The sequence below is a fragment of the Heptranchias perlo genome, chromosome 15 (genome assembly GCF_035084215.1).
Source record: "Heptranchias perlo isolate sHepPer1 chromosome 15, sHepPer1.hap1, whole genome shotgun sequence".
Lineage (NCBI taxonomy): Eukaryota > Metazoa > Chordata > Chondrichthyes > Hexanchiformes > Hexanchidae > Heptranchias > Heptranchias perlo.
Genome location: NC_090339.1, coordinates 33,069,350 through 33,086,210, shown reverse-complemented (window position 1 = coordinate 33,086,210; position 16,861 = coordinate 33,069,350). Strand labels below are relative to the sequence as shown.

At 42.5% G+C, this 16,861-nt stretch overlaps 1 protein-coding gene across 4 annotated transcripts; it reads right to left on the bottom strand.

The window, feature by feature from the left end:
* Positions 1-2,613: 2,613 nt before the first annotated feature.
* cldn2 (claudin 2) lies at positions 2,614-16,652 on the bottom strand. Of its 4 annotated transcripts, XM_067997040.1 has the most exons (3): positions 16,511-16,652; positions 5,941-6,628; positions 2,614-2,910 (listed from the first exon to the last, which is right to left on the bottom strand). In XM_067997040.1, exons 2-3 carry the CDS (start codon positions 6,497-6,499, stop codon positions 2,882-2,884), a joined length of 588 nt encoding a protein of 195 aa, XP_067853141.1. In that variant the 5' UTR covers positions 6,500-6,628; positions 16,511-16,652; the 3' UTR covers positions 2,614-2,881. The 4 variants fall into 4 exon arrangements, with proteins under 4 accessions (XP_067853141.1, XP_067853138.1, XP_067853139.1 ...); XM_067997037.1 differs by lacking the exon at positions 2,614-2,910 and having other exon boundaries at positions 5,282-6,628; XM_067997038.1 differs by lacking the exon at positions 2,614-2,910 and having other exon boundaries at positions 5,282-6,622.
* Positions 16,653-16,861: the final 209 nt, after the last annotated feature.

The window sequence follows — 16,861 nt, the reverse complement described above, 5'->3', positions numbered from 1 at the left end:
AGAATACACTGAAGCTGTATTCATATAATCATAGAATTACGCAGCACAGAAGGTGCCATTCAGCCAATTGTGCCCATGCCAGCTCTTTGAAAGAGTTACCCAATTAATCCCACTCCCTTTCTACGCAATCCTGCAAAATTTTCCTTTTCGAGTATATATCCAATTATCTTTTGATAGTTACTATTGAATCTGCTTCCATTTCCCTTTCAGGCTGTACATTCCAGATCATAACAATTTGCTGCATTAAAAAAAAATTATCCTCGACTCCTCCCTGGATCTTTTGCCAATTATCTTAAATCTATATCCTTTGGTTACTGACGCTCCTGCCAGTGGAAACGGTTTCTCCCTATCTACTCTATCAAAACCTTTCATAATTTTGAACACCCTCTATTAAATCTCCCCTTAACCGTCTCTGCTCTAAGGAGAACAATCCCAGTTTCTCCAGTCTCTCCACATAACTGAAATCCCTCATCCTTGGCACCATTCTAGTAAATCTCCTCTGCACTCTCTCCAAAACCTTGACATCCTTCCTAAAGTGTGGTGCCCAGAATTGGACACAATACTCCAGCTGAGGCCTGACCAGTGATTTATAAAGGTTTAGCATAACTTCTTTGCTTTTGTACTCTATGCCTCGATTAATAAAGCCCAGGATCCCATATGCTTTTTTAATAACCTTGTCAACTTGCCCTGCCACCTTCAAAGATTTGTGTATGTGAAGCCCCAGGACTCTCTGTTCCTGCACTCCCAATAAAATTGTACCATTTAGTTTATATTGCCTCTCCTCATTCTTCCTTCCAAAATGCATCCAAGTCATTCTCTGCAGAGTATGTTTTGCAGTGCTGATCATTCCACTAATGATTACATTGGCTCCTAATGGTCTCCCTTCCTAAATAACAAAAGTGTTTGTCAAAACTTTTTTTTTCTATGCACTTGAGAGCATTTTTCCCTCACAAAAGATTCAATGGGTTAAAGGGAATTTTATGGCATATGTGCATTCCAGTGTTTTATTTTTATTGATTTGTTTTTGACACAGTAAATGCCTACACATTCCAGTTTTAATTGGCTGTACAAAAAGTTCCTATACAATTGCAACATGCACTCTGATTCTCTCTGATGATCTGCCTCTGATTCAAATGTATTCATTAACCCTTCCCTCCCTAGCTGTTCCATTGATCTACTGGGTAAAGGCACTTCTCCAGTGTGATACTGAACCACTCAGACAATGAGGTCTCAGGTTTGATCCCCTGTCTATGCTGATTTACCTGATCTCAGCTGGGCAGTAACTGGGCATTACAATTGGCCTCAGTGTTTGAAAGTATTGATATTCGGTGAAAACAAATGGGACTTGGCTATGATGCCCACTACGATCAACTGATCACTAGCTTGCTGACATTTAAGACTACATTTTGCGAGGTTCTCACCATCAATTAGTCTCACATATAGCCAGTGTTGGCTCCAAAATCAGGTTTTTTGACCTTAGGTACAGATTTATTTGGCACCCAATTTGGTCACTACTCTGGGACCTGCATCTGAACATATCACAGGATTCCTGTCTTTGACACCTCTAGTTCACAAATGATGCTGCCATCTGCTGCCCAGTGATCTGCACACATCTGGATCAGGGACTGCTCATCCTGTAGACATGAAGGTTGGCGTAGCATGAAGCTTTCATTCCAATGCATCCTTCCCAAGCGAGGAAAAGCAGGAGCAGCTGCCTCATCCAGTGTTGGATGAGCAGAAATTTCCTCCAATTAATTCTTGGGAAGACCAAAACCATTGTCTTCAGTCCCCACCACGAACTTCATTATCTAGCCATCGACTCCATCTCTCTCCCTGGCCACTGTCTGAGGATGAACCAGACTGTTGGCGTTGTAATTGACCCTGACCTGAGCTTCTGACCCCATATCCTCTCCATCACCAAGACCGCCTACTTCCACCTCTGTAACATCGCCCGTCTCTGCCTCTGCCTCAGCTCATCTGCTACTGAAACCCTCATCCATGCCTTTCTTACCTCTAGACTCTACTATTCCAATGCTGTCCTAGCCGGCCTCCCACCTTGCACACTCCATAAACTTGAGCTCATCCAAAACTCTGCTGCCTGTATCCTAACTTGCACCAAGTCCTGTTCACCCATCACCCCTGTGCTCGCTGACCTACAATGGCTCCCGGTCCAGCAATGCCTCGATTTTAAAATTCTCATCCTTTTTTTTCAAATCCCCCCATGGCCTTGCAAGCCCCTATTTCTGTAACCTCCTCTGAAAGAGGTCAATCCACCCATAATCTAACTGATTTAGGTCAGTCTATCTGACTTGGCGATGGGGAGGCAGGCTGGGCTTCAAGCCCCCAGTATATCTGACTAAAGATAGGCAGCCCTGTAGCTTTAATTCATGGTCTACTCACAGCAAACCTCTCCAGAAATCCAACCTAAAGTTTATCTGATTGAAAGAAGCAGCACAAGGATTCCAACCCCTAATTCAACTAAGTGCAGGCAGTCTGGGACTCTAATCCCTGGTCCATCTGTAGTGGCAAAGAGGAGTAGATTCAATAAACCTGTATCCACTCCAATTTAAGTGGTCAGTGACAGATACACAAATGACTCAAATGCAAAACAAGAACCTTGATTAGAATATTTTATTACTATCAGTAAAATATTGTTGATTACAATTGCTGATTTATAATGAAGTTTTACATTTTAAAACATTTTATACTCTTAACAAAAGTGTCAAAAAGTGAAAAAAAGTTACAAAACTACAAAGTACATTAATTTCATATTACAACACAACCTGATAAACAAGCCAATCAGCAATAACAGACGATCCCACAGCAATTTACAAAGTTTTAACAGAAAAATATTTTTAGTCCATTTTAAAATGTTCTGAAGTTAATATCTTGAAGCTCCTTTTCTTTTGCCTAGAAAAAAGGAACATTTTGATTTTCAATCGTTCAAATCAAATGTTATGAAAAAAAGGATCAGAGCTTGCAGAATAAAGTAGCGTAAACCCCATATCACTTAGAACTGAAAAGTCTTGAGAATGCTAGTCGTGGACTCAAAATCTACAGAATCTACATTATCAACTCGATACTGTTTTGTTTCCCTGAGGGATTGGTCATGAGTATTCAGTGTTGGATTTGTTGTCAGAAGGCCTTTAAAAAAATATTCATGAGCACTTAATTTGATTTTTTTTTCTGTATTTTTTTAAAAGAAGATTTATACAAATGTTAAGAAGGTACACAGGTATATTCAATTCCACATGAGAAAGGCTTTTCTCAACACCCACACAAAACAAAGAACATCTCAGCCTCTGAGCTTTGGAGTATTGTGATGGCACACTCCTGGCAAGGAGTTGAGGATTCCATTTGTGCTGTTGGAATGTTACAGAACAGATGCATGCCAAAGTACTTCTTTGATGTTTAAGAACACCACATAATATCCAAATTAGATTCAGCTATAACATGCTGTTTTTTTTAATAATGGATTGAATTGAAGACAATGGTGTTATTAGCCAAGGTGTTATTGGTTGAGCAGTCAGCTCATGTCACTGTGACATGGGAATTCCTGTGAATAAACTGTGGTGCAGGCTCTCATTATGGAATGCACATAGCATGATAGGTGCCCTGCAAAGTTTTATCTTGCCTTTGACATTATTCTGCCACCACAAAGCACAACAACAAAGGCTGAGTAATTTATGAGGCTCATCTGAATCTATGGACACGTTACTGCTTCAATAACTACACATGTATATTTGTTCAAAAGCTTAGTTCTGACACAAACATATATATCAAGCATTACCCGCTCTTCAAAGAAGCAGTCGGGCTGGAGTACAGATCCATAAGTACCAGAGCTCTCCAGTACCTCACCTAAGTGGCTATTCTTCACATGTTGTCCTGAGCAGTGAGTACTGCCAGGCTATTCAACTATAGCAGCCATCGCATCAATTCTCATCTGTCCTCACCCAGTGTGCATACCCATGCAGTTTCAGAAGAAATAATTGGACAGGAGTCTTGTTGAGTTTTTCTCAGCTAACTTCCGAACACTCAAGCCAAGTGTAGCTTACATACTGCCACCCCGGCTAAGATCAGCTAAGTCAGTACAGAGCAGGGATTCAACCCGAGACCTTGCTGGCCTGTATGGCTCAGTACTGTACATGCAGTTCAATTACCCACTGAGCCATTGGGAAGCTCTCCAATGCCACTTCTATTATGTGAGTAAAGTTTAATTTTGTGATAAGATATAATGATTATTAAAATAAAAATGGTCTACTGCTCTCCAATAAGACACCATACCATTGAACTCCTGCATCATTGTACAAATAATATCATGGATGACCAGTTCAATTAATAGAACATGAAATGAAGAAAAAATTGATATTCCACTGTTACATTCAGAGATCACGTAATTTAAAAGATTAATTATCCTTTTGTATTGTCGGATAATTAACTTACTTTTGAATAATCATCTATGGAAGGCACTTTAAGATTTCCTATGAGACTACCTTGAACTGCCTTTGTTGAATTATCTGTTTACATATATTAATTAAGGTGGGATATTGGTTGTCCTACATTGTAAGATCATCAGATACTCTTCATTGGAAAAAAAAATAGTCAAACTGTTAACTGAAATTTTTTAAAAACTAAAGCATTTAGCCCTGGACTCGGCAGGGTTGAGTAACTTAGGTGGGTAGGGGAGCAAAATTGGTAAGGGAGTTATTCCACTGACTCTCCGGCATTTGACACCACTTCCAGGACTTTTCACCAGAAGTGAAGTTGGTTGTATAATATGTCAGGCCATAAGGGATGACCTTATTGTGTATTTATAATATATAATTATTGAATAATTATATAAAATATTAAATGACATACAGATAGGGTAAACTTTGAATATTCAAATTCAGCCAGGAACTTAGAAACAGAGGATATAAATTTAAATTAACATGACAGTGGAAAAACCTATTTGCTGAAAAAAATGCTAATTGTTTAGAGCTGTCTCTCAAGTAGGAAAATAGAGGGAAATTCATTAAGGACATTCAACACGAAGCTGCTTGTTAGTATGGGAGAGTTAGTAAACTAGAGGGATGAGCTTAAATGGGCCAAAGGGGCCTTTTTTTCCCTTAACTTTTCTATGTTCATTCCAAAAAAGGCCAAACAGTATCTCATGAAGACATCTGAAAGAAAAATCTATTTTTAAAATTGTCTTGTACATTTTCAGATTAGACGCAATGCTCCCCCTTAACTCCTCCCCCTCACCCCCCCCATCCTCCCCCCCCCAACCCCCCCCCCCCCCGAGTAAAAACACATCCACAGAGAAAATCTGCACTAAAATCCATGATTTTTCCTTGGGAAAATGAAAGAAATTCATTTTGTGGCCACCTTTGCACATATCCTAAAGCTATTTCTACGATCTTTGGGCGCCCTGAGCTGTTCACCCACCATCACTCAACTTAGCAATGGTGTGCAGTAAAAGCAGGATCTCAAGAAAGGAAGAAACGATAATACTTCAAACTCCATTCTGACCAACCTGTTATACTCCAATCCTAGTAAATTATTTCTTTCAATTTCAAATACAGTGAGATGACAAATTTTTTATTGAAAAAGCTGTAAGTATGCAATCATCTGTATGCTATATGGGTAGAGGCAATTTTTAATCTTTTTCATGCAAAAGTTTTGACAGTAAAATTATGTAAATTATTCCCTCAACGAAAGCTATCGTGTTATAAAGAATAATCTTTATAATTACTCTATTAAGCACTTTCACTGCGGTCCCTACACTGTCGCTAAATACACAATTCTGAATCTACACATAACCAGTCAGGTTGTAAGAGTTGAATTCCGATTTTGCTGCTTTTGAGTGCAAAGATGCAGCCGATGCTGCAGGCATGGAACGGTTCGCTGCGTGATTCTGGTAGGACATCGGCCGTCTACTGTAGGGCTCATTTCTCCTACCTATAAATGACAGTGACAGCATTACTCCTCCGATGATGGTCAACATGGCGGCAACGACCCCGAGGTACAAGGACTCACCAATTTCAAACTTGAGGTCACCTGGAATTAAAGGGTTGTGGAAATTCAGTATCACCCCATTCATTGTCCATGCCACTGGCACCAAACCCATCAGTCCAGCTAAAATAAAGAAAACTCCTCCAGTGCCAGCAATCTTGTCTTCCAATGGAGAATCCTTGACACACACAGTGCATTTCATGCCAACCACGGAGATTGTTATAGCGAGCAAAGAGAGAGCAACTGAGATGACCATCATGGCTCGAGCAGCCTGGAGATCTGCTGGAAGTTCTAGGACGGAGTTGTAGGTCTCACATTGGAAGACGCCGGTGCTGAACATGGCACATGCCCACCACAACCCCTTCATATACACAATAGCAGTTACAACGTTTGCTCCAATGTGCGCTGTGATCCTCCAGTGCGGCATAATAGTAGCTGACAATGTCCCAACCATGCCCACTATGCACACGATCAAGGCTACCAATTGCATGGCAAAGTTAGCCATTTTGGAACTCAAAAGGTTTTACTCCAAAAAAGTAGATCTTGTGTCCTTACAGCATGCTTCCAATACAAAATTCCGCTTCAAATGTCTGTTGCTCCCGTTAGTCACCAGGCTTCATGTACCTATCTGAAACTATAAAGATTAAAGATTTACTGATAACAGCTGAAGAAATGACCTTGCACCCTCAATTACCTGGACTAACTAAGCTTTGCAAATAATAACTGTTCTTTATAGAACTTCCACAAAGAGTTGAAATTATGTTTAATTTCATATTTAAAGTCGCAAAGTTTTAAAAGGATATCTTGCTTTTTATTGTAGTGATGGTAGCAGTAACTCATTTCACTTAACTTTAACTTTAAATTTAACTTCATCATATTGAGGGTGCAGTGTACCACAGTCTGTGATGGTTGTTGCCAACTGGCAATCCACTTACATCCATGCAGCTTGCATTTAGCATTTCAACAAGTGGATTCTCATTTTTTATGTTCCAAGGAAGTGTCCCATCGGTTACCACAACTCCTGGAGCATGGGAAAACTGAATCCAATAATTTTAATACATGCACAGCATCACTGCTAACTGACTCCTGGCCCCGAAGAGAGTCCGGCTCATTCTGGCTGCGCCAGCTTTCAGATGAGACGTTAAACCAAGGCCTCATCTGCCCAGACAGATAGGGATGTCAGCTGTGGCTCAGTGGTAGCACTCTCGCCACTGAGTCAGACGGTTGTGGATTCAAGCCCCATTCGAGGGACTTGAGCACATAATCTAGGCTGACACTCCAGTGCAATACTGAGGGAATGCTGTACTGTCAGAGGTGCCATCTTTCGGATGAGATGTTAAACCGAGGCCCTGTCTGCCCTCTCAGATGGAGGTAAAAGATCCTATGGCACTATTCGAAAAAGTGCAGAAGAATTCTCTCCGGTGTCCTGGCCAAGATTTATCCCTCAACCAATATTAACGAAAAAACAAATTATCTGGCCATTTATCTCATTGCTGTTTGTAGGACCTTGCTCTGTGGAAATTGGCTGCCGTATCTCCCGATACTCAGTTCAAAAGTCCCTGCATTAGACAGGTAGGCCCAAAGTCCACCTGATAATGGGCCTCGGGCCTCAATTACTTGAGACCGACAAGCTGCAGACACCTGCTGGGCCTTCCCAGGCAGCTCATCGGCAAAGAGAATTTCAATTTCAGGCTGCTGCGTGGCATGCAGCGGCTCTCAGGTAGATTCTGGGAGAGGTGGGGGGTAGCAATCGGGAGGAAGGAAGCGATCGAGAGAGGGGCGGGGCCGATTGGGGTTCGAGGAGCTGGGAGGAGCATTCCTGCACATTCAGGTAAAGCTTACCCTGTTGGTAGCGATCTCCAGCAGTCCTTTTAAGGACCACTGGTTAGGCTGCATATAGACCACATTTTCCTGAATGAAGCTAGCCTGGCGCCGTGACCCACAATTCGAGAGCTTCCCGTGGAGGCACAATGAGCATCGGCAGCTTGTATATAACATGCTAATTAGGCCCGAGGCCCAAGTTGAAGCCAGCCCCGGGACTCTTGGTTCAGCTGCACCCTGCCTCTGCAGTGCTGAGTCTGAGCTCAAAAATATGTGCAGACGAAATTGCAACCTTCAGCTCCTCGAAACACTTTTATTGATGCCTGCATAGATACATTCTTCCTTCCTCAGTGGATCCATCATTGCTTCCCTCTTCTTCATTATTAGCTTGCTGCCCATCGATACCATCACTCATACTCATGTGGTCACTTTGCATATGTGCACCAATGGCACCCAGCTTTACTGCTTTGCCTCCACCATCAATGCATGGGGAGCTGGATACATGGCTAGAGATATGTCAGATCCAGGGCAGGCAGAAATCCCACCACTGAAGATCCGTCGCCTTTGTGGCATCCATCCCTACAGCTTATAATATGGGATGAAATTACAAAACACTTGGAGTAACAAGTGTTAATCAGGGCTATTCATCAATAATTTCTAAAAGACAGTTTGCATCTGACCAACCTTATGGGATTCTTGGAAAAAATAACAGAGAGGATCGATGAAACAGCCTCGAATTGGGATTTAAATATTAGAAGTTGGCACCAACAGGCGGGCTTGCCCTCTGTTTCAGAGGGGCATCCTGCTGCTGAGAAGGGGAACCAGACGTCAGTCTGGCCGAAGATGAGAAGGCCTGATTCTCAGCCTCATTTGCGACCCAGAACTGCACCAACACCTGCTATCAGTAGGCATGTGGTTTCACTGGGCCAATCAACGGCACATCTGATGAGATCCCTGAAGTAGCCTGGAAACACCCTCAGATTCACTTCCAAACTGCTGTGAGGACGTAAGCAGAAGAAGCATCTATCCCCCCCCCCCACAACCCCACCCAGAGTGCAATTTGCTGTGTAGTTAAAATTCTGGTGGATCCAAATTCCGCCCCATTTTCTGTGCACTCCCTGTCAGAATTACACCAGAAGTGCACGATTTCGATTGTGTAATTATTTCCCTAGGAAATGCATTGCATGTCGTTTATGTGGATTTTAGGAAAGCTTTTTGTTTTGAAAAACAGCATAGGAGACTTATTACAAAAATAATGGCTCACTGAATTAAGTGAAATGTGGTCACATGGATAATGAGATGGTTTGAGGGCAGAGAGCTAATAGTAGGAGTAAAGATATCATTGGGAGCCGTCTAATTTGCATGGGGCAGGTAGGCGCAAGCGCCAATGTAAATGCATCTCTGACACCCACCTGCCCCATGAAGCCAGAGACTCCTGCGCACACCCACCATTGCTCTGTATGTCTCAGTTCCACAATGAGCAATGTATGTACCAACTAAGCCTTTGGGCAGTTCTTGAAATCATTGATCTTGATCATAGAGTGAACAGAAGATGGTGGTCAGGAACGAGCAATACACAAAGGGTGCACAATGAAGAGGCAGAATGTGGAATAGTTGGGAGCATAAGGGATGCCAGTGTAGTATATGGGAGATGCGCAATGGGTATCAATAGTGTATAGGGAATGTGAATGAGGTGATACCGAATGAGGAATAACAACAATTTGCATTTATATATCACTTTTAACATAAAAAAGTGTCCCACAATGCTTTACAGAGAGGGGGAAATAAATAAATAAGAGAAGAGGATTCCAAGTCATTGTGGAAGAGCTAGGAGAGATGGTTAAAAACTTGGTCATAAAGATAGATTAAGAAGCCTTTTAAAGGTGGAGAGAGAAGTAAAGAGACTAAGTGGGTTTAGCAAGGGAGTTCCAGAAAGTAGGGCCAAGGCGATTGAAAGCTCCACTACGAATGGTGGGTGAAGGGAATGAATATGAACAGAAGGTCAGAAAATCATAGGGTATAAGAGAGGACTTAAGGCTGGGTTGCAAGGACTTGGGGGGATTTAAACGCTTTAGGGTCGGAGAGCAAGTTTGTGTCAGTGAGCATGGCGCTGATAGGCAAGGTGGACTTTGTGTGGGAAAGGATAGAGGCAGCTGAGTTTGGACAAGTTGGACTTTATGGAAGATCCATTATGGGAGGCTAGCAAGTAAGATGTTGCAGAAATCGATTCTAAAAGTGGCGAAGGCATCGATAAGAGTTTGGTCAATGCTGGGGTGAGGTAACGGCAGAGGAAGATTATCTTGTAGAGGTGGAAGTAAGCGCTCTTGGTGATGTATATGATCTGGGGTTTGAAGCTCAGCTCTGGGTTGAACAGCCGGACAAGGTTTCATACAGCCTGATCCAGCCTGAGCAAGTGACCAGGGGAGGGAGAGGGAGACAATAACGAGGGAGAAAATTTTATGGAGGGGATCAAAAAATGAAGGCTTTGGTCTTCAGCTTTGGCTCAGTGCTAGCACTCTCACCTCTGAGTCAGAAGGTTGTGCGTTCAAGCCCCACTCCAGAGACTTGAGCACATAAAATAGGCTGACACTTCTGTGCAGTACTGAGGGAGTGCTGCCCTATCGGAGGTACCGTCTTTTGGATTGAGATGTTAAACCGAGGCCCCCTCTGCCCTCTCAGGCGGATGTAAATGAAGAAGAGCAGAGGAGTTCTCTCGGTGTCCTGGCCAAAAGTTATCTCTCAACCAGCACCTAACACTGATGATATGGTCATTCATTTCATTGCTGTTTGTAGGAACTTATTGGCTACTGCTTTTCCTACATTATAATAGTAACTACACCTTAAAAGTACTTAAATTTGCCGGAAAGCACTTCGGAACATCCTGAGGACATGACATGGGCTATATAAATGCAAGTCTTTCTTTTTTATTCTGTTCAATTAGAGGAAATTTTGATGCATCCACAACTTAAGGTCCAACAAGCAGTCTGACAGAAAAGGTTGTGGGATAGAGCTGCGTATTGTCAGCATAGGTATAGATGCTGACCTGATGCTTTAGACGATGTCACTGAGGGACAGCACACAGATGAGGAAGAGGGCCAGGGATAGTTCCTCGGGAGACCTCAGAGGTGAGCATGCAAGTGCTTGAAGAGAGACACCGCTGGAGATGCACTGGCTATGCTGGGATAGAAAGGAATGGAACTACATACGGGCAACTTCGCAGAGCTTGGATACAGAGAACAGGCAATGGAACAGGATGAAATAGTTGACCACATCAAACTACAGTGGAGAGTTTGAAGAGGTCAAGGGATTTGAACAGGTCATTTAGCATGCAGAAAAGGTGCCACGGGTTGTCCTTGCCCTCCAGGATAATCCTGGGGTAACACAAGGATTTTGCTGAAGAGAAGCAGGCACAGTAATGTTTAACATAGTTGAGCCAATAAATGACTAAACCAGTTTTGCTCCAGATGCATTCAAATTTGCGGCCCTCAAAATTAAGGAAGCCAAGATGTAATATGGGAAAGGGCAGGGGCAGACGATAGTGAGTGATTTGATGGAATCAAGACCTTCAAAGGCAGAGGCAAGTGAGCAGTTGAGCAAGTCAACAGGGGCAGAGGTGCTGTAATGGGTGAAGGGCTAAAGGAGAGGAAGCTGGATATTTGAAAATGAGGGAGTTTGGGGGGAAGCTTTTTTCAGGGGTGGATGGTAAGGTTAGTGGAGTTCAGGGGAGGCAAGGGGAGATGGGTGGTAAGAGATGATGAAGTGATGAGAGAATGCTCTTATGGTGATCAAGACCTTGGAAGTTGAGAGGCTGCAAGGGAATGGTTGCCATGGGCATGACTAGGAGTGTTTATATGTTTATGTGAAACTGAATAGCAACGAGAGATGAAGGGACTAGTGGAGTTTAGTTGTAGGTTGAAGTCATTGAGGATAAGGAGTCACTCAGCGCTGATGTTAAGGGAGGAGGACTCATTGAGGAAGTTGACATGCAGCTTGGGAGAGGAGTACATGATCACGATTTTAAGCGAAAGGCAAGTGGAATGCTAAAGGGTTGGGAGGAAAGGCTGAGGTGGGACTTTGCAATCAGAGCTATGCCACTGCTACCCACACTGTCACCAGAGATGGAATGTGTAGCCAGGTTGTCAGGCTTCAATGGGGGGAAGAAGCCAGCACCTGAAGGCCATAGGGATATTGCAGGACTATTCAGTCTGGAAATGCATTTACATACAGTAGTGTTGTGTTGAGATAAGTATCCATCAGTGTTTCCTACCATAAAAGATCCATGCCACTATGCGAAGAAGAGCAGGGTAGTTCCCCAGATCTTCTGGCTCACCTTTATCCCTTAACCAACATCTCACAAAAAAAGATTAACTGGCTATTTATCTCATTTATTGTATTTGGGACCTTTCTGTGTGCAAATTGGCTACCACATTTTCCTACATAACAATGATGCCTACACTTTAAAAGTAATTAATTGACTGTGAAATGCTTTGGGATGTCCGAGAATACAAAAGGTGCTATATAAATGCAATTTCTTTCTTTCTTTCTTTCTTTCCCCTTGTTACCTACTAATGTTGAAAGACACACACACTGGTTGTAGGAACCACAATTAGAGTGTTGATTTTATGTAAACTGAAATCAGTTTACCCCCCATGTCCAAAGTTAAATAGAAAGCCAAATTCCAAAAGGAAATGGATTTTTTTTTTATTGTAGCTAGTATTATATTCTGAGCCCAGAGTGCACATACATTGTACTAAAGCTACAGTATTCTTCATCTGTTGCAAAATCTCTCTGTATCTAGCTAGGAATTTTAAAAACATGTCTTTCCCATCTCAGTTGACACAGCAGTAGGGATCCCTCAATTAACCACAGTTTCCCTAGACTAAGTAGGGGGGAAAATCAGCCAGGGATCCACTCTTGTTTATTATCACTGACCCTGATATCTGTGGCCATCAGTTGAAGGCAGGATTGGGATTAGCAGTAATACCCTTGATGTTAAAATAGCCTCCTAATGGCAGTAAGAAATTGAAGAGATAAGGCATAGCAAGGCCATACGGGGATTCAATGATAAGAACAAGGATTTTTAATTTAACACATTGGGAGACAGGATGTCAGTGTAGGTCAGTGAAGACAGGGGTGATGGGCAAGCAAATATAGTGCTGAGCAGGAAACGTGCGGCAATCTTGAACAATTTATTGAGGGAGGAGGATAATAGGCTGGCATTAGAGTAGTTGAGTTTGGAAATAACAAGGAAATGTATAAGGTTTTCAGCAGCAGAGGAGCTGGGGCAAGGGCAATGCTGGGCAATGTTGCAAAGATATGTGGTGATGATGATGGATAGGAGATGAGTTTTAAAGCTCAGCTCAGAATTGCACAGGACTCTAAGAGTACGAATTAGGTTTAGAATAGTTATGGAAAAGAACAAGGAACAGTCAAATGTGAAAATACTAAACTGGAGGAGGACTAATTTCAGTGAGTTAAAAAGGGATCTTGCCCAGGTTGATTGGAATCAAAAATTGGTAGGCAAAACAGTAACTGAACAATGGGAGACCTTCAAGGAGGAGTTGGTTTGGGTACAGTAGACACATCCCCACGAGAAGGAAAGGAGGGACATCCAAAGCTAGACCTCCATGGATGACTAAAGATATAGAGATTAAAATGAAAGAGAAAAAGGACGAATGTAAGGTTCATTATACAGTAGAGAACCAGGCTGAATACAGAAAGCACAGAGGAGATCTAAAAAAATAAATAAGAGGGGCAGAGAGAGAGTATGAGAATAGATTAGCGGCTAACATAAAAGGGAAAGCAAAAGTATTTTATAAACATATAAATAGTAAAAGGGTAGTCAAAGGAAGGATGGGACCAATTAGGGACAAAAATGGAGATCTTCTTATGAAGGCAAAGGGTGAGGCTGAGGTACTAAATAAATACTTCACTAGAGAAGAGGTTGCTGTCATTGTAGCAGTAAAGGAGGAGGTAGTAGCAATATTGGATAGGATAAAAATCGATAAAGAGGAGGTATTAAAAGATTGGCAGTACTCAAAGTAGAAAAGTCATCCGGTCCAGTTGGGATGCATCTTAGGTTACTGAAGGAAGCAAGGGTGGAAATTGTGGAGGCTCTGGCCACAATCTTCCAATCCTGCTTAGATATGGGAACAGTGCTGGAGGACTGGAGCATTGCAAATGTCACACCCCTGTTCAAAAAAAGGGAGAAGGATAAACCGGCAATTACAGGCCAGTCAGCCAAACGTCAGTGGTGGGGAAACCTTTAGAGACAACAATCTGGGTCAAAATAAATGGGCACTTGGAAAAGTATGGGCTAATAAATGAAAGTCAGCATGGATTTGTTGGACGAAAATCGTATTTGACTAACTGATTGAGTTCTTTGATGAAGTAACCGAAAGAGTTGATGAGGGTAGTGCGGTTGATGTTGTGTATATGGACTTTCAAAAGGCATTTGATAAAGTACCAAATAATAGACTTCTTAGCAAAATTAAAGCCCATGGGATTAAAGGGACAGTGGCTGTGTGGATACAAAATTGTCTAAGGGACAGAAAGCAGAGAGTAGTGGTGAACAGTTGTTTTTCAGACTGGAGGTAAGTATACAGTGGTGTTCCCGAGGGTCAGTATTAGGATCACTGCTCTTTTTAATACATATTAATGATCTGGACTTGGGTATAGAGGGTATAATTTCCAAGTTTGCAGATGACATGAAACTCGGAAATGTAGTAAACAATGTAGAGGATAGTAACAGACTTCAGGAGGACATAGACAGACTCGTGAAATGGGAAGACACATGGCAGATGAAATTTAATGCAGGGAAATGTGAAATGATGCATTTTGGTAGGAAGAATGAGGAGAAGCAATCTAAACTAAATGGTACAATTGTAAAGGAAGCGCAGGAACAGAGAGACCTGGGGGTGCACATACACAAATCTTGAAGGTGACAGGACAAGTTGAGAAGGCTGTTAAAAAAGCATATAGGATCCTGGGCTTTGTTAATAGAGGGATAGAGTACAAAAGCAAGGAAGTTATGCTCAACCTTTATAAAACACTAGTTAGGCCTCAGCTGGAGTATTGTGTTCAATTCTGGGCACCACACTTTAGGAAGGATGTCAAGGTCTTAAAGCGGGTGCAGAAGAGATTTACTAGAATGGTATGAGGGATGAGGGATTTCAGCCATGTGGAGAAGCTGGGGTTTGTTCTCCTTAGAACAGAAATGTTAAGGGGAGATTTGATAGAGGTGTTCAAAATCATGGACGGTTTTGATAGAGTAAATAAAGAGAAACTGTTTCCAGAGGCAGAAGGGTCGGTAACCAAAGGACACAGATTTAAGGTGATCGGCAAAAGAGCCAGAGGCGACATGAGGAAACACTTTTTTACGCAGCGAGTTGCAATGATCTAGAATACACTGCCTGAAGGGGTGGTGGAAGCAAATTCAATGGTAACTTACAAAAGAGAATTGGATAAATACGTGAAGGGAAAGAATTTACAGGGCTATGCGGAAAGAGCAGGGCAATGGAACTAATTGGATAACTCTTTCAAAGAGCCGGAACAGGCATGATGGGCCAAATGGCCTCTTCCTGTGCTGTACCTACTATGATACTATGAATGGTCTTGTTCAGAGAATGGCAAGAGAGGGAGATGAAATCAATGGAGGGAACCAAGTCTAGATCCCTGGGGAATTCTAGAGGTGATGATGTGGGGGAGAAGAAAAGCCATTGCCGGAAATGCACTGGCTACATTCAGTTAGGTGGGAATAGAATCATGCAAGGGCAATCTGATGGAACTAGATGAGGGAGGAGAGACATTGGAGAATAGTGTGGTCAATGGTATCGAATACTGTGGAAAAATCGAGGAGGATAAAACTAATAATGCACTATTGTCATAATCACAGACGATGTCATTCATGACATTGGCTTGGGCTGCTTTTGTGCTGTGATATGGTAGAAGCCAGACTGGATGGATTTGAATCAGGAGTTCAGTAAGAGTGTTAACATACAATACAGTTTTTTAAATTCTTCATCCCAGTTGCAGTTTAAAGAAGATATTTTAAGCCCACTCGTCACGTCCAGCGGGAACGGTGCAGTCGGGGTGGGGGTGGGGCGGATTAAGATGGCAGGGGAAGTCCATGCCATGCTCTAAATGCGTTCCCGCACCCCCACCACCTTAACTTACCTGAAAACAGACACAGGAAGGCCGCTCAACGCAGAGCGATGTGCATGCCATTTTAGCTGTACGCCGACTAAGGCCCACACGGTCTGCAACCCTTGGGGTTCATTTCCGTGGGTCACCATCAGTGGTCTGACCCCCTGCAAATTTCCACTCCCGTCCACTGGCATTGTTATCACCCCCACCAGCTTTGGGCAGAAGTCAGCATCGGGGCATTCAAATGAAACCTGGGAGTTAAAATCTCCTGAGCCTTACGCTCCAGGGGACCGGACAGATTGCCGCCCTCTTCGGGCCTCGCACCCTCAATTCCCAGCCCAAGTTAAAACCGGAGCTTTAGTCTTAGTTTTACAGGTAGGCTAATAGGTTACTATCAAACCATAGTCTGGACACAGATATCAATTCACTCTAACAGTAAATGCTTCATTTCTTTCCTAGTTTGTACATACCAAACTATTGTCAAACTTAATCAATATCATTTCAATCAGTTCATCATTCTTTAAGTATTTTTTCCAGGACTAATTCTTACCTTTTTTCAATACCCCTCCAGCCCTTTCGGCTCCCAAGGCTGCCAGTATCCTATACTCTACCACTTGCGTACAAGCTGTATTCAGCAGGGCGTCCCCTAACACTGTTCTTTGCTGTCACTCCCTGTCCCACGCTCACTTGGCGCTGTTATATTAGTTTCCGCCCCAGTGCTCATCTGGTACTTATTAATCAACCTCCCTAGTGCTCGTCTGACACCTTGTTGCTACTAGTTACCTCTCTTTGATTTGATTAACATACTGGTAACTATTAATCCCCTCTTTTAATTTAAATTCCAAGTGTTTGAAGATTTGCAGGTTTATCAACTTTGATATAGACACATGGCTGTTTTTCA